This window comes from Spodoptera frugiperda, chromosome 16, assembly GCF_023101765.2.
Source record: "Spodoptera frugiperda isolate SF20-4 chromosome 16, AGI-APGP_CSIRO_Sfru_2.0, whole genome shotgun sequence".
Taxonomy (NCBI): Eukaryota; Metazoa; Arthropoda; class Insecta; order Lepidoptera; family Noctuidae; genus Spodoptera; species Spodoptera frugiperda.
The window spans coordinates 7163903-7186542 of NC_064227.1; the positions used below are offsets into that span (position 1 = coordinate 7163903).

Sequence of the window (22640 nt, forward strand, 5' to 3'; positions counted from 1 at the left end):
CTTTAGTACCGGTTTTAGGGTGCTTTTTTGCATGGTCAGTTGTTTTTGTATTTTTCTTACTATGTCAATATTTTTTTGTTAATCGAAGTATATTATTTGGTACTTATGATCAGCTCTATACGTCTTTTATTGCAATACTTTAACTAAGAGTAACCTGTTTATAAATTTACTTAGTTTTTAGTAATTATTTTGACACAATTTATCATATAATAGTAAATATCCCACCCACTCGCACGAAACGCTTAGCTTCAAGTTTCCTTTTCAACTTTGTATTGCATTTTTTTATTTCACACCACTCATCATCTATGTCCTAACACAGATCGACATTTAAACCAATTCAAACCAAAATAACAACATTTCAAACTTCATATACAGATTGAAGCTCAACAAACATACACAAACCAAAAACCTAACTAAACCTTCAACAAAAAAAAAAAAAAAAACGCCTGAAACAATTCCATTTTCAGTACGTATATTCTAATAAAAGTTCCCGCTGAACAATTCTCGCCACAAAACTGAAACTGAACGATAAAGCATACTATAGTACCGTGCTGAAAGGTACAAAAACTGCTCCCCCCACTGGGGAGGTAATACCGCGATAGTTGGAACTCATATAATACGTAAGTATAGAGTTTATTGTCTGGACCAGAGGAGCTCGGTTATATCACGATTTCTGCGCCATTAAAGGCTAGCTCGAGAGCTAGGGTAGGAAAGTTAGATACCATCTTATTTTTTGTTAGTCTTCAAATCTTTAAGAAATTACTCCTTTTTAACACATTGAACGCCATGGTGGTCACCGGTGACCGACGTTAGCGGAGGATTTGCCTTCAACAGTTTTCTATTGGCAGTCAAAGACTTAAAAAGGCCGGTAATACACCTGTGACTCCTCTGGTGTTGCGGGTGTCCATGGGCGGCGCTAATCGCTTACCATCAGGTGACTCGTCTGCTCGTTTGCAACCTATTCTATATAAAGAGTTTAGGCAAAAAGTGAAAGCCGGGCCCTTTGTATAGGTACTGACTTAAAATGCCCATAGGAAACTGAATATAAAAATATTATATATGCGAAAGTTTGTGATGATGTATGGATGTTTCTTACTCTTACACGAAAAAACTACTGAAAGGATTTGGACGAAATTTTGTACAGAGATAGATTATAGATTGTAATAGCACATTGAGTAATATTTAGCCTGGGAACTCGGGAGATTTTCCCATGGAGCTAGAGAAATAAAAATATCAAAAGTGTGAATTTTATATATACTTTAAAGAGGTGGCTGGCTTTTGAATCTCTCAAGTTTTTTTTCTCAGGACAATTGTTTTGGAGGTTGTCCATTTTAATTTTTGAAAATACCGACACATATTAGGTAGGTATAAAATAAATCTATAGATTGATTGAACGCCTGTAATTAACATTTTAAAACATTACTTTTTATAACCATCCTAAAATATCTCAGATTTCTATAGAAATAGCAAATGATATGTATGAATAATAAAATAACTATTAAATTTAATTCTAAACTGTGTAAAATGAGAAAAGTAATTATAGGTATGCAAAGCCGTGGTATATTTCTGTAATTATTTAATAAAAGATTTATTACGCAGTGGGTTCTAATGGCCTATATGAAGAATATATTTTGTTAATTTTATTAAAATATGTCAATGAGTTTTAATATACTGTTTTAAACTAAAAGATATCGGATCAGTTTCAAAGATTACATATCTCTAAAGTGGTCGTAAAATTTAAACACTACCACTTATTATTAAGTCAATATCGTCATTACGTTCCAAAAAGATAGAATATAGATTTGAAATCTTTTTAAGAAATAAATAATAATATTTTTATTAACTAAAAATTACGGTTTACTCTCGTAAATCAACGGATAAAAGCTCTACTCTCTCTAGTTTTAAAATATTTCTATAAAAATTTAGTATTAAATTAAAAAAATAATAAATTAAAATTTAGTATAGAATTTTAAGACTAGAGAGAATAATGTAATTTTTTTCAGAACGATTCTGAAAAAAATATCAGCTTTGATATATTGTAGACAAATAAATACGAAAAATGTTTGGTAATACTACATTAAAATAAAATATTTATCAATAGGAAAATAATATGACAAAAGGGAGTGTTTTTTCAAAACTTAAACGCGATTTTCCCATATTTTACACATTTCGAAAGCAAAAAACATACAAAATTCCTAACTTTAAATGATAATAAAAGTTTTATCTCAACACAGATATATTTTTGTACAGAAAAGTGAATATTTTTTTGTTATACCAAGCTCCTGGGCTTAGTAGAGTAGGAGGTCGCTTTACAGTGCGGCTGGGCGTCGCTTTTCAGTAGGCGGGGCGAACGCCCACCCGCTCATCAGACCCCGTGCTGAAAATCCAACGCTGAAAACTTTTAATTAATTATTTTTTTTTACTTGAAACCTTTTTTTTAAGTTCTGCGTGTCGAGAATATCGGCTATTGTAGTCTCTTTGTGTACCTAATTGATTTTTTTTAATTTATTATTGGCGTTCGATTTTTAAACGTCGAATTTTGTTTTTAATTTCAATGAGTTTTTACTCTATGCTATGAAATACATTATCTTGTTCGAAAATAGAACTCAAAAAAAAAGTCTAGGCGAAATAATGAATAAACATCTGTTGTCCGACTTGTTTGTGATGTTTATATTTTTTTCTAAAGCCGTTAATTTGTTTATATCTTATAATTTATTCCATTTCCGAATGAATAAATAAACAGATTTCGGACGCAAATTTTATTCATTTGAATCATCTAGTATAGTATTGAGTTTTTATACCAATTTTTTGTACAAATAAATTTCTGCGAAATTATGAATTTTTCCCTAAAGTCATTAGCAGGTTCTGGCAGGGCCTTATAAATAAGGGTTCTTAAATAATATTTTTCCCTTCGAATGAATAGTAGAGCCACAATCGATAGCTACTAAATCATTGGCCAATAAAAATGTCACTGGCCCATCGGTAAAGCGGACGCATTTACACCGCACCGTATCAATAACAACTCATTGACAATTTTTACGTCAAAAACGTAAGATACTTCCACATACACATTTAAATAAAAGACTACGTAAATGGAAATCTATGTTAAATCATTATCGTATTAAAAATCTTTAAGACACTACTTCTAACTTATGTCATTTCCCCAAGTTTAAAAATAATGCGACATGCGTCACACAGCATTGAAATAAATAAATACGTCAACACTGATACGCTATTATTGATAATATTATGACCGTTATATTATTTATAAAGTAATGTATTCCGCAATGGCAATAAATCAGGAAGTGGACGATTCTGACGAAACACATTATTAAATAAGTAAATTGTTATTGATTGTAATAATTTTAGTAGGAAAGCAGGTTTAGAACATCTTTTGTTTGTATTTTTGTGCTTTACTAAAAACGTGTGGATGGAAAACTTTTATTTTATAATTTATAAGTAACGGGCAAGATTGATTTCCCGGTCGGGGAAAGTATATTGCTATTCTGAGATAAAACGTGATTAACTATTCTTTGCCTCGTTGCTCGAGTGATCGCAATGGCGACTACACGGGCAAGAGGTCTCGGCTTTTTTTGTTTAATAATAACCATATTTCCCGACTATTCGGGGAAAAATAGCTGTCTGTACATTGTGCAGTGGCATTACCTGCCAAATGTGCCCCTATACCTACCCCTTCGGGGATAAAAGGCGTGGTGATAAATACTATTCTTAGTTTGAAATACAACGTGTCAGACTTCCAAATGAAATCGTATCGCAATCGGCTCAAATATTACGTCAACATTAGTATGTACAGCACGGGGTTCCCTTATTTCTGATGAAACAAGTAAACAAATAATAAAAAGATAAAGGAACAAGTTTCGGTACAACGTATAGGACATTCAAAGGAGGCTTTTGTTTGTTTAATAATAACCATATACAAATGTTAACCTGTTGGCCTTGGGACGACTAGTTGAGCTAATTTTGATAGTCACGCCCTAAGTGAGTATACATCTATTAAATTCAAACGCAGAGCTCATTATGTTGATTTTTGAAGAGTTCCCTGGAATATCTTCCACGTCTCATTTTTGAAGAGATCCCGCGAGATCGGGAACTATGTGGTTTAAATATTTCTGCGATAAAATATGTTGGTCGGTAGTTGCTAGAAGTTCAAGTTATTCGAGCATAGGTTAAAAATATACCCGTGCGTATTCAAAGAGCATCAGACCACCATAGATGGGGCCTAGTAAGGCTGTTACCTGATCTGGAGCTGCGGACTACTTAGCGGGTTTACCGGTTCGGCTCGAAAAGCAGGAGTAGGTACAGGGGAGTGGTTTTTAGTCAGTAAGAGTCTGATAACTCCTTAAGATGAAAACTAACTTAAAACTAAAGAAAGCTACGAATTACGAATTTATAACAATTAAAAAACAAATTATATTACAACCTATCCTCTATGCTATAATAACCAAGCTTAAACTAAATAATTTAAATCTAATCTATCCTCGCCTCTAAATGTAAATTTAAGCATCCCACAATATATTCGTGAAAACCGCATCCAACCGGATCAGCCGTTTCTGAGATGGCGAGAGAAGTCAATAGATGATTTTCCCTCCTTAAAAAAAGTTAGAAACATGTTCTGTAGGTACTTGTACTGAAAGAGTTACACGTGTGTGTTGTATTAATAGAGTGAGTTTGATATTGTCATTTTCTATTTTTGTAAATTTTCGAATGGAAAGGTTAGGCTTAAAAATGGGCAATAAAATTAATGATTAATAGTCGTTGTCTTTTCTTGTGATAAAAATATTTATTAGAAATACTTTTTTGGACTTTTTTGGACATGGGGCATCGTTAAACGAGTTTTATTAATTAACAAAGCCTAGGTAATAAACGTTAACACCTAAAAAATAACTGTTTCGTTGACATTAATTTAGTAGAAGTCTAGTTTTAATATAATTAAAATATATTTTTATAATAACCATGGTGAGACATACTAAATTAACTGAAAAACATTACGGTATAATCTCGTACATTAATGGAGAAAAGCTCTACTAGTTTCGAGTCACAGAGGGATTCTTCATTATGAGCAGCGTGCGCGGCGAACACGGCGAGTAGCCCACGCTGCTTATGATCAATAATTAAAATAATTAGAAGAAAAATACTTGTCATTTAAAAACCGGTTGAACAATTTTAACAATTAGAACATAACATAATATTAAACTCGTTCAATAAAAGTTCCAGAACATTACATTTAAGAACATTTTAATCGTTTGTTTAAACAAAAGTTTTAATATTTTTACAAAACAAACTTTCAACTCAGATAAATGGAACGCCTATACATATTTATAATTAAGTATTCACAGGAAGTTTTGACTAGAAAAATAATCTTAAAGTTTTTGTTTTATTTGTCTGGCTCATGTTTTTTATGGAAATTAGAGTTCAAAATTATTATTACTGTAGTTATTAATGGACATAGACTATAGGTATTCTATTTAGGAAACGTGTTAGACTTTTGAAGGCACCTAAATTTTCAAAAATATATGCTAAACATATTCAAGAAAAATTACTGCCTTATAGTGTTTTAAATGTATAAAAAAGTAATAAAAAATATATTACAGTTTTTGAATAGTCGTTAAAGGATCCTATTTAATAATATTTGTACACTTTTGCCACGTTCTTAATCTGTCGCAAATACGCTTCGGTGTGAATTATGCCACACGCATGCGCCCAACTTTCATATCGGATTATAATTGAAATAAATCCAGCTCAAACTCTCAAGTACCTCGCTGAAAACTGATTACAGTCTTATCTTTTACTTTACTAGGATTACTTGGACTTTCATCAACGAAATGTAACCTACAATTTATTCAAATTTATTTACGCTACCAAAAATTTTTTCTCTAGAAATGCTGGGAAGCCATTTTCCAAAATGGCTGCACCCGTTCCGTTCCACGCAGAACAGGCAGGATGGTGTTGCGTCAAAAAATAAACATTTTGCATCGTCAATAACATTCTTGCGCCTCGGTGGCGCGCATGCGTGCGACGCTGTCTCAAAACGGCGCGTTCCTGTCAAAAATATGCAAATTAATCTATAAAAATGTGATTGTACAACACTATTATGATACGAATGTTAGTTGGAAAGTAATAAATTTACTTGTGACGTTCTCGAACCGTTGAAAAATGTTATTAGTTAGCGTTTAGTTTTGACGGCGATTGTCGCTTCGTCCCTGTCTGCTGCTACGGCGCATGCTCCGCTGTAATGTTTATATTATTTGTATTTGAGCTGTGTATCACGTAAACTATAACTACCACAGGCGTAGCTCCAATACTGTGGGCCAGTGCCCGCCCCACCCCTCTTCGGTAGTTAAATATTTCTTGCTTATTTCGCCCTTGCATTGTTGATGCTGCGGCGTCGCAGGCTGTTGTGTATTGTTTAGACGCGCTTTTCCAAGCAAATATATTTTAAATATAAACAGTGACGGCGCGTAGGGTTTGAATACTGGTTAAATGGTGTTCAGTGGTTGATTTTTGGAAATTTTGTGTAGGATGCATTGTGCTGCAGCAGTGTAAATAATTTGCATCCGAGGCTGCAGTGCACCGGTGCTTATCAGTGGTACCTTCGGTCGCTGTTCAGTGTCAGTTTTTTATTGTTTGTTATTTGTTTGTTATTTTCTGTTAATATTTTTGTTGTTGCCGTGAGTGAAATGAGTTTTATAGAAGATCTGGAGAGCGCGTAAGTTATTAGAATAGTGTTTACTGGGCAGGTGTCGCGGTTTGAAATAATTTTACTAACAATTTCGAATTTTATTTCATCATTTTGTGGCGGTTTCGTAATTTTTTCGAAATAAGAAAAAAATAAATAGATTCCAAAATAATATTTTAAAATAACTACAATTATTTTCCGTGGAATTTAATTTAAAAAGTGTAACTATTAAAAAATTTTTTTTTTTTACGTGAATAAAATAAAATCTGCGACGACTATACAAATTCAAATAACGATTTTCCTTAAATTTTACACGCATACACATGCTTAAAGTGAATATTTCATTGAAAAAACGAGTAATAACTAAATATAATTCCATATTACTCGAACAGAAAACTTCAAATACCGCGAAAAGTTTGTATTTAGTCGACGGAACTTATAAGCACGTGGTGTGTCGCTCATGTGCGCCGGCTGGCGACCAATCACAGCGTCGCTCATCAGCGGCTCGACCAATCACAAGCGCCCGCTTTTCAGCGCCCATTTTGACAGCTGATAAGGGATGGGCGGAAAATCGCGAAACAATTTTCGTAATGAAAATATTTTTATGAACTTTTTTATGACATTTTATATTTGTGTAGACATGTGTATGTCATAAAAATAATGTTTTTTGTAAAAAAATATGTTTGTTCGTAAAATTTTCGCAAGTAGGTCATTCATCTAAATAAAATTAATTTGAGTGTCGTAATTCCTAAAAAAATACTGCTTTACTTCTTTTTCAGTTGTAAATCAGATTAAAAGCATATAAAACATATTTAATTATTATTATTTCTGCTAAAAGCCACACCGCGTCTGTTTAGTATCTATGATTTTTTATTATTTAGCTACTAAATATGATTAAAAAACTAGTACAACCTAGAATAAAAAAATGTATTTTTCTATGCCCCAGACAGAAATTAATTACTGATTTAGAATTATTTATAATACGCGGTTTCAAAACACGAATTCGTATCATTTTCAAATTAAAATAATGCAAAACAAAAGCGTAGGTGGTAGACAATATAAAAAAATCTACAGAAAAGGTTAAATTCCTAGATAGTTAATCTATATTTTGTATTTTTTAATCTATATTTTGTATTTTTTAAACGATATTATCTACGTATTAAAATACAACAGTTTGATACGAAAAAATGCTACTGTTTTGAAAATTTTAATATATTTACATTTTTTTTTGTGTATTTTTAATCTATTTGATAAATGTTTTGATAAACTGTGAAACGTATTGTTAATTCTCCTGATAAGAATTTCTAAATTATATTTACAAAATATACATAACAATGAATAATTTAATTACCTAATCGGTGAGTGAGAAAATAACTATTTTTCTCTTATATTCTTAAAATTTTGGCTGGTTTATGTTATTAGGGCTAAACCTAAATAAAAGGCGTTGGGTCCTTATTATAACGAATGCAAAATTAGGGAAAGCTTTTTATCAGCAATAGACGTCTTCTCTGGCGATGCTTACCATGTATAATCAAAACTATTTCATCATCTTCTTTATGTTTTAATATTGTCTATTATGAAGCATAGTAAGAGACGTGTTTTTAGCCCAAATCTTAAACCACCCAATAATTTAGTTAGGCAGCCAATAAGTTAGACAATACCTTAATTATTTAGGCTTTACTTACTTGTAAAGCAGTTGGTATAATATCAATATCAACCAAGGGACTGAGACATAATTATACTGTTCAACTAAGGCCTCCAGGTTAAAGGGTAGTAAGCAGGACGCTTACTACAATTATTATTGAAAGTCCACAGCTGGACATGGGCATTCTCTATAGAAGAGGCTTTTTCATAATCTTCACGCTTTATACGTAGATTGGAGATCGGAGTTTAGAGTTTTAATTGTAGGCTGTTTTATCAGAGAATGCTGCTGTCACATCTTACGATACATTATGGCATATTGGAAGATAGCTTTAATTTATTTATTTTACTTTATTTTTAGTCAGGCAGGCAGGGCAAAGGCCTCATACCCTCCTTCCATTCCTGTCTGTGCAGGGTAAATAGGTTCTTGATAGGTTTTTAAATAATAATAATAATGACTAATGTATTCCACTTTATATCACCTGTATTGATTTAATCAGGTGTTAATAACCGTAAAATAAATATAAAATTAAAAGGATCTAGATAATTTACGTCAACTTTCATCTCACGCGAATTTTCTCACGCAATAATTTATTATTATTCCTTAAAAAGTCTTATCATTTGCAAATTTTGTAAAATTGATAAACTTCTTATCGATTTTATTAATAATGATTTTTTTATTTAAATACGGTGTCAGTATGTAAATTTATTGCATTTAACTGATGCGCCTAGTTTGCATAATTCTCAGATTTGTATCTAAGTCAACATACTGTAGATATGTTAAACAACCAGCGGGAATTTAAGTATCATTTTACTTTTGAAATGCCAGCTAAAATTTGTATGATGATTAAATATCTATCAGACATTCAAAACATCATCATTAACATCATATCAGCCAAAAGACGTCCACTGCTAAGCATAGGCCTTCCCCAATGATTTCCAGATAGGAAACTTGGATTACAAAGTCATTAGAGTACAAATTCAATATGTGGAGTTACCTAATTACCTATAGTAAGATAATTCAGTCTGAGAATTTGTTCAACTGCTGAGAAATAGCTCGTTACCGGCCCTAAAGGGGTATGTATTTCTGAGTGAACACCAACTTAGACCATCTTGGAAACTTAGCCCTCTAGGCTATTTAACCTCCGATCCGACCTATAATACGTATATATTACCTATCACGTATAATTATACAAAATATTCTATTTAACAAAATACCAAAGCTCGTGATAGTTTAATGCTGAACCTTGATTCTGCATCTACATTAGTAATTTTGCCATTTTAGTTAGAAGAGAGCAACTACATTTTCTTAGTTTTCTATTATCAAAAGTTCAATTAAACTTAGGTTATAGAAATGGCAAATGCATCGAGAGGTTTACTTATTAATGTTTTACTTGATTGTAGGAATGGTATTGTTTTACGCGTGTAAAAATTATAAATATATAAATTAGTAAGCTTAGAATTGTCATCAATATTATGTTCAAGGCGATATTTTTTTTTCATCTTCAGCTAGACAGTAGACTAGAATATTGACTAGGCAGATAACCTCAATGTAACTGCTATTATTACATAATTAACTTAGTGAATGGACTAATCTATATGTTATAAGAATAGTTCTCTCATTCATCGATAATTTTATAAAAGAAGTAATAAGTATAATTTGTTTGCATTGAATAGGCTTCAAAATTACTGGATTAATTTGTAAAATTCATTCGTCATTAGGTACATAGGTATCATACTTTTCATGAAGTAAAATAACCTTTTTTATCTCTTCTCTTCACGCGGATATCTTAAAAATATACTAAGACTTCCACCAGAGACATGAAAGACAAGATTATGTAGCTAAGCTGCGAAACTATGGGACCGTTTCCACTGATACTAAGCTAAGTAGCTGTGCAAAGATGCGCATCGCGAATATGCGATGTATCGATATTAGGGAAGCCATCCATAGCATGTTTTCCACATAAAAAACATAGCTTAGCCGAGTCCTTTACCACCAGTGCTAAGCTATGTGTTTCAATGATATATGATTGGTGGAAGTCAAACGCATCCACAACAAGGTAGCAAAGCACATTTCTGGTGGAAAAGCACACATGGGATCCTCAAGTGATATAGACCAGGCACATATTACACTGCGATCTCCAACCCACCACCGAAGCGTTGAGAATATGGTAAAGTCTTCGTATGTAGAGGAAGCTCAAAGTCCAGTAATGGCTCATACCTTTTTGGTAAGAATATTTTTGAATTCAACGCAAGTGAAGTCACAGGTATAGAGCTAGTATCTTAGATATATTTATGCAGGCAATATATTTATAGATATATTTATGCAGGCATATATTTATGCAGCCAAAGGCTTAATGTTCATAATAATTTAAGTGGTTTCTAAGTATTTTGATTATAAAGTAATCAAAATTTGGTTATTTTTATTATTCAGTCTATTTAGAGAACAATTTGATATTGCCTGCGTCAGGCGACTGGCGCCTTATTGAATTGGATTATGTATATTTTTAAATATTAATTATGCAGAGTTTATTCTTATGTAGTGGTCTTATTACTTAAATCACAACACGTGTATATAGTAGATACACTAAAAATACTTATTACGACTTTGTTTCTTGCTTGTTCTTCTTTAAAGGAATCGATCTTTAGATTTCGAATTTTAATATGTGTTTGTCCTTCTCAAGTTGTATAACAAGATTCTACTCTATATTTATTACGAAAAAGGTCGCCATAATATAATAAAGAAGACGTTTACAAATACGTTCCTGACAAATTATCTAAAAATGACGGTTTACTCACGTAAATTAGCAGAGAGAGGCTCTACTAGAAACGATTGCTAGAGTACGGCGACTTATTTATATATCTGCGCATGCTATAATAGTTTTGTTTTTAATTTAAAAATCAACGATAATTAACCTATTTGCCTATTAGAGGTTTTTTAGTACATTTCAACTCCAAATTTTTGCAAATTTTTCACATATAGGTAATAAAAGTAACATTTGATCCCGATTAATTTTATGTAATGAATATACATTGCCTATTTAACACTTTTATAATGTATATCTCAGTACTTATATCTAAAGCCGTCAAATTAATTTTAATAGTATAAATAAATACGTCTAAACGCCATACGATTTATATCAGCCTGTGATCTATTATTAAATTATACTTAAACTTAAAATTAAAGGTTGTTTTTAACATATCACATACAAAAAAACTAGTGCCAAAAATATTTTTTTATTTTCTTTTTAATTAACATTTTTAATTAGATACCTATGCGTGTTTAATAAGTCACGCATAAATTATTTTTTTACATGGCGGTGGCAAGATCAAAAATAAGAATTTGAATTTCTTAATCTTGTTCTGTTGTACATAAAATACATTTCTACTTAATACAAAATAATAAAAATGGACTTTACCGTACGTGGGAACTACTTAAATTGCTTTTGTATCAGAAATGTGGTAAATACCCAAAATTTTTTGATTCTTGTTTTAATTGGATAAGAATTTAGTGCTTAGGTATAATTCGATTCTCAGACTTGCGTATGTAACATACATAATATTTTTTTGGCATTCTTGTCCGTTTTTTATATAAAATTTTCCATTTTGTTACGAGCAAGAAACCTATTCAATTGGATGAATTAAAAAGGTATAAGCAAGTATATTTAACAATTTTTACATGAAATTAACAAAGAATTAGTTTGAAAATGAGTAAAATGAGAAATTACTATAAATACAGACATGGCAATAAACTTTAAGTCTCCTACCAGCCTGATATGGAGCTGCGGACTACCTTGCGGGTTTACCAGGGCTCTGGCTCTAAAAAGGGGTAGTTTTTAGTCGGTAAGAGTCTGACACTCCCTCTCGAAGTCATGAAATGATTTTCCCCCTTAAAAAAAGTCGTTTAGAGATTCAAATCCACTCCTAAAAGAGAAGCATCTCTTCAAAATGCTTTGTTCAACGGCTGATGACCGTGATGACAGATGCATGAATAAACCATTACCACTGTTGTTCTATTTTACATACATATCAAGTTGCAAATCTATGCAGTCATTTACGTAAGAGAAAAGCTAAAAATATAATAATTCATTGGTGTTATGTAAATTTGACAATCCTATCATAATATGATTGTCAATAAAATAATCTAAATATCTAATCTATCTATAATTCTATTTAATAAATACTGTTAAGGTTTGCTGTGACGCAAATAATTAGGAAGTAGGAAATACAATAAATAAATAAATACATGTTTGTTGTATTTTTATTGATATTGCAGTTTTTTAGGAATACAAAGGATTTTGTAAAGGTCATGGTGTGTTTATGATGAAATTGATATATTTTATTATTGAGGTATTTTAAAATAAATACATATTATACGATAGTCACTTTCTTAAAGCGTTTCTTTTCTATATATTGTTGTTTTTTACCGACTTCAACAAAAGGAGTTATTACGTTTGGATTTTAGTTTTTATTTGTTTTCCGATTACTCCGCTAATTGTAGCCCAATTTTCATTTTTGAAGTTATTCCATTTCATTTGATTCTTAATTGCCTACATAATATTCAGAAAATGAAAATAACTAAAGATACTACATAATTATATTATTTTGTGCCAAAAACAGTCCCATATAATTAAAAACATAAAAAAAACTGTTTTCCTAATCACATTTTCAGTAACTCTAGCTAAATATATCGGCGTTACTGAACAGGAATGTGAAAGTTGACCTTTTTACCGACTTCAGCTATCATTTTCAAGAAATATAAACCGCCCGAGGACTGTTTAAAACATTAGGTACTTATAATATTGTCTCTCGTTCCCTTAATATAAGCCTGTATTATATAAATTTCGGCGTACATCAAAGCCGGCGCGGTCTCTTTATAGAGGGTGGGCGTGTCTCTTTTCAGTGGCGCGTCCCCATTGGTCGGTCGCTCTTTGAAGTCGCCGCCGTCACTGTACAGTGGGGCGGGCGGTCGCTTTTCAGAGGCAAAACTGAAATTTCAGGCAATAAAGGCTTTATGTTATTTATTCAAATGTTTTATTAAAGGATTTCTCGGAATTGTTATGCCCGATGAGATTTTCAGTCACATTTTCGGGAATTTTAGCGAGTATATATTTTTTTGTAGGCTTTGCTGTCTCGAGGAGCTTTGTGTAGGGATTATTTTTTGTATGTGTGAAATATAGGAGACAGTTTTTATTTTAAAAGCAGATTTTAAAGGAAGATAGGGAATATCTATAGGTCATTGTTTTATGAGAATAAATTCTTTAAACCTAGGTTATTTTATAGTAATTCAGACAAATTGTATTGACAATCGACGTTCATATTTGTAGGCGTTCTCTGAACATTTCAAATGAATATTGGAATACAATTTTAAATTAATTTGTAAAAATAAATTACACATTACTTATGATTTTACGAAAATTAATATTAAACCTTTTCACTCACGGTATATTTTCTTGATTTTATTTAATTTTATACCATAATCTTAAACTAGACACCGAAAAATAAATTACGCCATTTTTTTCAGATGATATTTCTTATACGAGCGTCCGTATTATAACATGAGAGAGAAAATAATAAATAGTGAATTATACATTAAACACAAGCTAAATAATATGACTGATAGTTAGTATAATTAAAACGTGTTCGTTAATCATAGAATTGTAGTTCTAAAAGTGTATAAAAATCAATTAAAAAAAAAGTAATTGTGAATTAAAAAAGAAAAAAAAAGAAGAAGAAATCAATATGTTGTATGCTGTACGTCAGGTGAGTTGAAAAAATATATATTATAGAGGAACGCTTCCGAAAAACGCTATATTTTTTTTGTTTTGATAATTTTTAATCGGTCTGTAATCCCAGGTCGGGCGAAGTATTACTGGGCCTTTTTCGGTTTTTCGAAAATTTCTCAGTAGCAACACGGAGTCTGGAAATGTGCCCTGTATATGGCAATAGGCTCACCACCTATTACATGGAACTTAAAACAAAAAATGTGAAAAATTGGTTTACATTGTACAGTGGCATTACGTGTCATAATGTGCACCTCTGCCTACCACTTCGGGGATAAAAGGCGTGACGATATAAAAAATAATCGTTTTAGTTTTCGTGTTATTCATGCAACATCAGCCTTAAGCAGTTGATTACAATTATAATTACATAAAATAAACATTGAATTTTTTTTTTGATCGACACCTGTTCGCAGTTTTCGGAAGCGTTCTGTTTACACCTCGTATATAATGAAAAAAATTGTTTTTGTTTATTTATTTATTTAAATGAGTTTGTAGTATAGTCATTTGTTTGTGTTATAAAAAACAAACGGGTTTTGTTGCAATTTTATATACAAGTTGATCTTTGGCTTCTTATTCAAAAGTAGATATAATAAATCTGATGCTTGTCTAGTTTTTTTGTTTGTGGAATGCAGATTTTATTATAGTAGGTAGAACTTTTGTTTTCATTCTAGTGTTTATTAGGAAACAACATAATATTATAATAATGTTTTGCGGTATTTTGGTCGTTGTTTTGAATGTCATATTTTTTTGTTTGATGTTATATTTAGATAAACTGTTAAGAATCGAGTTTCTTTATAGATTTCGATGAATTTGTTTCGTAAAATGGATGTACTGTTATACTGCTACTATGTTTTCCTCCTACCCTATATGTAAGAGCTGCGGACTTTGGGACTCCGGTTCCAAAAGCAGGGGATTTTTATCCAACGGGAATGTGCTAATTTGTTAAACTCAGGTTACTTGACAATAGGCAGATATTGAAGAAAAATATTGACCATTCTTAAGAACTGTAATTCATTTTAAAACATTTTGAAAGCTTTTTCGTTGAATCACTTCAATCACTCATAAGCGGTGGAGTATCTTCTGTGGTTCAGGCTCAAAGTATGTAGTAGTATGTAGGAACGGGGTGGTTTTAGTCAGTAAGAGTCTGACACTCCCTCTCGTTAAAACATGTTCTTCTACAAGCTACTCCTGTTTGCAGCTGAACCAACCAAAGAATCCTCTTAACCATTCTCAACTTAAAAAAACATTATTGAAATGAATCTCGAGCATTATAACCAGCGCGTTAAGATCGAGCACTTTCCCCACACCGCACGCACACATAAAGAAATGCACATACGTGTTTGTTTAAAATGAACGCTACGTTTGACTCAGCTCCGATTGTTTACTTATCGAGTTACTTTGTTTTGTTTTTTTAGGGAAAACACAGTGCGACTCGGTTGAATGCGAGCCCGTAGGAAAACAATAACATGGCCGCTGTTCGTTGATAAACTAAGCAAATAATGTACCTACGCAACGTGCGCCTAGGAGAAATTATGCAGCACCGGATGTTTTAGTTTTTTACTTATTTTCGCCAACACTAATATCGCTAACTCTTGTTCCTAGGTGTATGCTTCGGTTACTCGTATTGTGTTGAGTTCAGCCTAATTTACAACCTACTTTCGAGTTCCATTTCTTTCTTTCCGAAAAACACAAGATTACCTTCTTAATCAGTCTTAAAATCGTTAGCAACAGCAGCTACAACAGCTACAACTTCTTTCTCCTGATTTATAACGGTTTATAATTCAAAAGTTTAGCTTAAAAGAGGATATCTCTTCTTGTTCTATGCCCTGCCCTCAATATAAGTTTTTGGAGGTTTATACAATCTGTGTCACAAAAAAAGAAAACATGTTTCACGAAATATAATTTCTCGGTTAAAAATATAATTTCTCATACAATTCATTCACCGTTTTGTCAAACGTCTTTTCATACCCAACATTATCATTTAGGTACGCTAGAAAAGAAATGTCTCCTCTTTCCATAAATTAATACTCACGTAATGGCAGAATATAGCAAAACTATTCAGTACCTAACTTAAGTATAGCCATAATACAATAGAATTGTCAATATTGAAAATATCTTTCACAAGACGTACATACGAGTATGTATTGGTAGGTTTTGTAAAATCTCTACTCATGATATCATTATTGTTTCAATAGCTGAAGAAATGTAGGTATATGTCGTGAAGTCTGTACGGGTGTATGTTTGTTCATGAAGAAAGTTTTAAACTTAAATCGTGGAATCTTATCTATTATTATAATTATTATAAAGCTGAAGAGTTTGTTCAAATGCGGTTATCTCCGAAACTATTGGTCCGATTTGTAAAATATTTTTTGTCTTGGACACGATATGATGAAAAGGAGCCGAGCAGAGCCAGTGAAACTGCGTGGAAGTAGTTAGTAGGTAGGTAATGTAAAGAGTTAGTTTCAAGAAAAGAATGTTCACCTATTTAGAACGCAATTGTGACATCTTTGGTGTTGCGGGTATCCTTGTGCGGCGCTGATCGCTTACTATCAGATGATCAGTTTGCTCATTTCATTTAGCTCGCTTGCTCATTCCTTATAAGCCTGGGAGTAGTAACCCAATCAAGAAAGTTAAAAAATGTGAAGTGTGAGTGCGAAAGATGTGTATGGGATGTTAATGTGAGTTATATCTATCTGTTTCATAATTTTTCCTACATAAAAAAATAGTTATTAGCATTACAAAATTAGGGTGTGGCTCAACCACTGAAACTCTAACAATCATTTTATTTGCAATATAAAACTTGAGTCATTATAAAAAAAAATATTTTCTGCAACACACGTGCAAATAAAAACAGTTTATTCATCAAATCTATCAGCTTACATTGTAATTACATAATCATGTACAATTTTATTAAAGTTCTGTTTGTCTATTTGTATCATTCGTTTAGATAAGCAGCGTATGTAACTAAGAACGTGATTTATAACATAACATAACATATAATATTATATTACGCAGCATATTTTGTTGTGTTAGTGCTGTTATTGTTTATTGCACGTATTTTATAATAATATAAACACGTCTATCTTGATCTGATGTGAAAGAACCTGAATGTCACCTTATGTCTGATAATGGAGGTGGGAGGGATAGATATAGCATTTATTTTGAATTGCATAATGCTTATGTTTTTGATAAACTTTATTTTTTGAGTGGGGACAATCATTCTATGACTTCTCCCGCATTGGGCGAGGCGAGAGGGCGTGTCAGACTCTTACTGACTATTAGGCACCTTGTACCTACATATGCTTATCGAGCCGGAGCCTAGTAAACCCACTAGGTAGTCCGCAGCTCCGGATCAAGCATCAGCCCTACTAGGCTCTGATGGCAGAAGTAGGAACGGGGAGGTTTTTAGTCAGTAATAATCGCACACTTCCTCTCGCCTCACCCAAGGCAGGAAAATAAAGGGGATGATTTTACACCCTCAATAAAGAAATCTAAAATAAAAAAGGATGTTACTTTGCTTTGCTGTTTTTATAACAAAACATTAAGAAACATAGACCTCAAATATTTGCTAAGACTATTAAATTTAGTCTGTCACACACACATACAGATACATAACATACTTACACATTTCGTTACCAACTATCATATACTTATGTATAAGTACATCTCACTACCAGCACCTACTTTGTGTATGTCAGAGAAATGGGAAGCCCTCATGATTCGCAACTAATGATAACTAAAACAAAAGCTTTGAATTATGTGGTTATGAAAATGAATGATGGAAACTATGATACAGTTTGCTTTGTCGAGAGTAAAAGGATGCTTCTTAGAAGGCCGACGCACCTGTGCACTTCGGTCTTGTGTCCATGTCCATGGGCGGCGCTGATCGCTTACCATCAGGTGACCCGTCTGTTCGTTTGCCCCCTATTCCATAAAAAAGCGAGCTGTATCATATACTATGAGATAGGATATTGGATAGTAAAAGGACGATGACCAGGACAGAGAATAAGACAGGATGAATGCAAAGAAAGGTTGAATAGAAACCTAATTATATCTAAATATATAGTTTGCGGCATAGTAAATTTTATTAGAAGTGTTGTTGCAAAATTAAGCTAAAAAATACAACTCATAATTCGGTGCTATGGACTGCCCAGCGGGTTACCAGTGCTCCAGTTCGAAAAGAAGTAGGAACGCGATGGTTTTTAGTCAGTATGAGTCTGACACTCCCTCTCGCCTCGCCCATGGCGGGTGAAGATAGATAGATAGATAAGATGATTTTTCTCCTTAAAAAAAGAAGGTATAGTTCCCCATTAGTCGGTTAAATCTGTCAGTATGTGTAGAATAGGGATAAGTTACAAGCCCAAGAGTTGCCAGCCAACTTTCAAGCAGTCATTAAGAAGTTACGAGTGGAAATTGATGAGACATATCAGCTCATAAGTTGGATTTAAAGATCTCTTTGATTTAATTCGATGAGAACTATGCTCAAGAGTAAAAATTCTGTGTTACTGGTGCATTGAATGAGAATTCCAATTTTCATTTATGGAAAAGCAAATCCTACGTTAATACTAATTAATTGATTTTGATGTGCTAGGTTGTCTATTGTTAATACTCGTATTACATTATTTTCAATATTTTGTTGAGATTTAAAATCACAGTAATGATACAATTTACAAAATAAACTCCTTTGACATCCAATGACTTCTCCTGCCTTAGGTGAACCGAGAGGAAGTGTCAGACTCTTACTGACTAAAATTCACCCTGTTCTTACTCCTGCTTTGAGCCGGAGCCCCGGTAACCTGTTACGTTTTCCGCAGCTCCGGAGAAAATAAACCTTAACTTTACTCTTTATGATATGATTGCAATAATTCTACCTAATACTTTCACCAGTATATAAAACTAATAGAACAGCGCCAGGGCAGGCATTCATTTAGGTACTTTTTATATTTAGATACCCCTCATTGTTCAATCGATAATTTACAATAGCAAAATTAGCGACCATCCTAGACCTTATTTTTTTTTCTACGTGGAGGATGTTTATGAAAAAATGTATCTTAGTTTACACTATGTGAGGTTTCATGTTTATAATATGGTTAGTTATTTATGAAAACAAATCTCCCCACGGGCTGTGGTGACCTCATATTGTAAATATGTTTGTTCTTCAACGGTAGTCTAACAGCTAGAAACAATAACATTATGCTAAGTATGACGGTAGATGGTTTGGTGAAAACTGTCCTTAGTCTATTATACTGTACTATTGTCTTACTATTTTGTCAGTGTCGGTTTATACTATATATTATGTTGTAGTAATGTATAGTGAATTGTAATAGCAACTATTTATCGTTTAATCTCTTTGATAATGAGCGGAAATTGTAATGGATTCTCGAGATCTTTGTGTGGTAAGAGTATCGCCTTATTGTCTTTCATTAGTTTTGATAGCTAAGCCTTGTGTTTTATTTTGTATTCTGCTACTTTCTTGTGTTATTTTACAATCATAGCCAATGGAATACATGTTCAGAATTGATTAAGACTTAAGGTTAATTTTGCCAGTTCTTATTTATTTTTGTTTTACATTTTGATCAATAAAAACCATCTTCTATCTTTTGATATATTTCGTTGCGGGATTCAAGACAGTCATTCATGTCCCTGGGACGCGCCGGCCTTCAAAGTTCCGGTGTTTTCATGGTTGTATCTACTGTGGATCCTGGCTTACAGGAGTAGCAGCGGTATGGGAGGTTGTGGCGGGCTTGTCCCTTTAAAAAAGCAATAAATACCAGTAATACTTTGTTTTTTCTTATTTAGATCTACATAAGTATAGCAGTTCTGTCAACACGTGATTTATAGGAGAATTATTATGTACTTAGAAGTTACTATTGTTTAAATACAACTGCATGATCACGTGCACTAACATTTTAATTGCATGACGTCATCGTTCATATTGTACCGATCATACATTGTGCTTTTTAGCTCTCTAAATAATGACTTGTATCACCATAGATAGGTAAACGCTTGCTTTGTATTTTTGGCCGACTTAAAAAAGAAAGAGGTTCTTAATTTGACTGTATTGTTTTGTTTATCTTTCTATTACCTTCTTTAGCGTTCTTTGGTTCAGCTATTTTAGTTGTTTTTTTTTTTTATTATTTAGCCTTTTATCGTAGTTAGTTTTATTCCTCCCATCATTATCATTTCATTTTCATCTGTAATCAAATTTATTCATCCCATCATCAACATTACATTTCCATCTGTGTGTGTAGGTAATCAAACTGTCTTGTATGGGATATTGTTCTTAATTGGTGTTGTTGTTGTCCTCAGGGTCCGGAGTCGGCACTGAACTCAAACCCGGGTGGCGCCGCGAAGCCGCCGCTCATCAACTCATTCGAGCTGGACCGGTGTTTGGACCGGTAAGTGTTTTTTTTTAAAGTCGTTAAGGATTTTCTCCTGTATCGCGTGGGTGCGTCAGAGTGCTAGTTATACATTATAGCTAATATTTAAAACAAACGCCATGGGGATTAGAACTGGCCGGCTTGATGACGTAAAAGACGTTGCCTCATACTAGAATTTTCTCCTATATCGTGGGTGCGTCAAAGTGCTAGTTATACATTATGGCTAATATTTAAAACATTAAACGCCATGGGGATTAGAACTGGCCGGCTTGATGACGTAAAAGACGTTGCCCCACACTAGGATTTTCTCCTGTATCGTGGGTGCGTCAGAGTGCTAGTTATACATGAATAGCTAATATTTAAAACATTAAACGTCATAGGAGCCAAAACTGACCGGCGCTAGCGGAGGATTTGCCTTCAACAGATTTTTGTTGGCAGTCAAAGTCTTAAAGATTGGTCCTATTCACCAGTTCCTAAATCAACTGATCTTGAAGCTGATATTAAGAAAATGGCCAAAATCATTGAGTTTCATACTTATTTTTCTTTATAGGCATTTTTTGTTTGAATTAAGCAAACAGGCCACTTAACTGACATATATTTTTTATTGTTTGACGTTCAAAAGGGCCTCTATAGCGTCACTAAAATTGATTTTACTTTGACTTTCAGTCAGTAAACAATGGGCTGAGTACAATTTTCTTGAAAACCTACGCCCTAATTTTTTCAAGTTGTTGCTCAGTAAAGATGTGTAAAGGTAATTGGGCGGTTGATTAACACATTAAACGCCATGGGGGGCAAAAATGACCGGCGCTAGCGGAGGATTTGCCTTCAACAGATTTTTGTTGGCAGTCAAAGTATTAAAGAAACCTTTGTCTCCAGGGAGGAGTCCGGCAGGTGGGGCGGCGAGGCGGCGCGGCGACGCCGGCGCAGCTCGCCCCCGCGCCGCGCCTCGCCCCCTCGCGACCATGAGCCCCTCGCACTTGCACGGGTGAGTCAACTTGGAATTTCTCTCAGGGACACTGTTTTTACTTCACACACAACAATCGATCCAAATTTCTGCGTGTTTCTCGGTTCTGATGACTTTTAATTGGGCTATTTAAAAATTTGTGTTCTCTACTTTCAAAGACTCACTTGTACATCCAGACTCAAATATTACGCAGTAATCCAGTCACTACGGTAATCATGTAATCTAAACTGTTGTGGTTCTTTCCTCAAAAGACCACTACAGAACCAACTTGCACGGTTCTCCGACATCTTTAATTGATTTTGTCTGGACTTTAAAAGAGACTATAACCTCTGAGTTTGTTTTGGCATTTCTTCTCAGAGTAGTCCGATAGGAAATGCCGGCCTCATCTAGTTATTTAAGAGATTGACGTGTAAAAGAGTTACATTGTAACTTATTTGCAAAATAAAAATCATTTATCATATTTAAAGAGGAAAAGTACCAATAGTTTCTGAGCTTCTATCTCCCATGTCCAGGCTTCAGCCCCAACATCCCCCCAAGGCTCGGCCCATTCGAGCCCGGCACCGGTGTCTCCTGCCGGGAGCGCTGGCGCTGCAGGCGGGGCTCGCTCGCCACTGCCCCTCGTAGCACCTGATCTGCTGGCCATGCAGCTCCTTGACCAGCACACCCAGCTGCAGGCGCTCATGAAGCAGCGGCTCTTCCACCAGCATCATATGCAGAAACAGGTATAGAGGAAATAGAATAGTTGTTCTTTCTTTCTGTAAAATATATCTGCTCAAAAGCTACTGAACGGATCATAATAAAATTCTTTATTGCTCCTACGAATCGATAATAATTGTCCTGAATTGGTGTGATTTAAAAGTAATATTGTAATATTATTTAATATGGTATTTTATGATGGTATTCTTCCACCAGCATATGACATCGGAGGCTGCGAAGCGTCAGCTGGAACAATCGCGGCTGCAGGACCAGATTAATCTAAATTTGCTGTCACAATCTCACCTGCCGCCACCAGACACGTCGCCAGGTTAGTCAAATAGTCACTACTTCCATCGAAACTTAATTCTCTGAAGACAAAGAAATATTTGTCACACCCTACAAACGAATGTGACTTTTCATTTGTTTAAAAGAAAACAGAATCACTAGAGGCGTTACAAGTGTGTTGCTGGCTTTTTGAA

General features: G+C 33.5%; 1 protein-coding gene across 10 annotated transcripts in view; it reads left to right on the forward strand.

Annotated features, from left to right (window-relative positions):
* The window catches only part of LOC118280630 (forkhead box protein P3), a 68327-nt gene that overhangs the window by 34891 nt on the left and 10796 nt on the right, over nt 1–22640 (forward strand). For 8 of the 10 annotated variants that reach the window (XM_050699617.1, XM_050699616.1, XM_050699620.1 and 5 more), the window contains exons 4-7: nt 20431–20519; nt 21378–21486; nt 21978–22187; nt 22378–22489. In XM_050699617.1, the coding sequence (XP_050555574.1) occupies nt 20431–20519; nt 21378–21486; nt 21978–22187; nt 22378–22489 (520 nt within the window). Of the gene's footprint in view, nt 1–6258; nt 6630–13862; nt 14102–20430; nt 20520–21377; nt 21487–21977; nt 22188–22377; nt 22490–22640 lie in introns of those variants that run through there. The other 2 variants (XM_050699623.1, XM_050699624.1) reach the window with 2 other exon arrangements.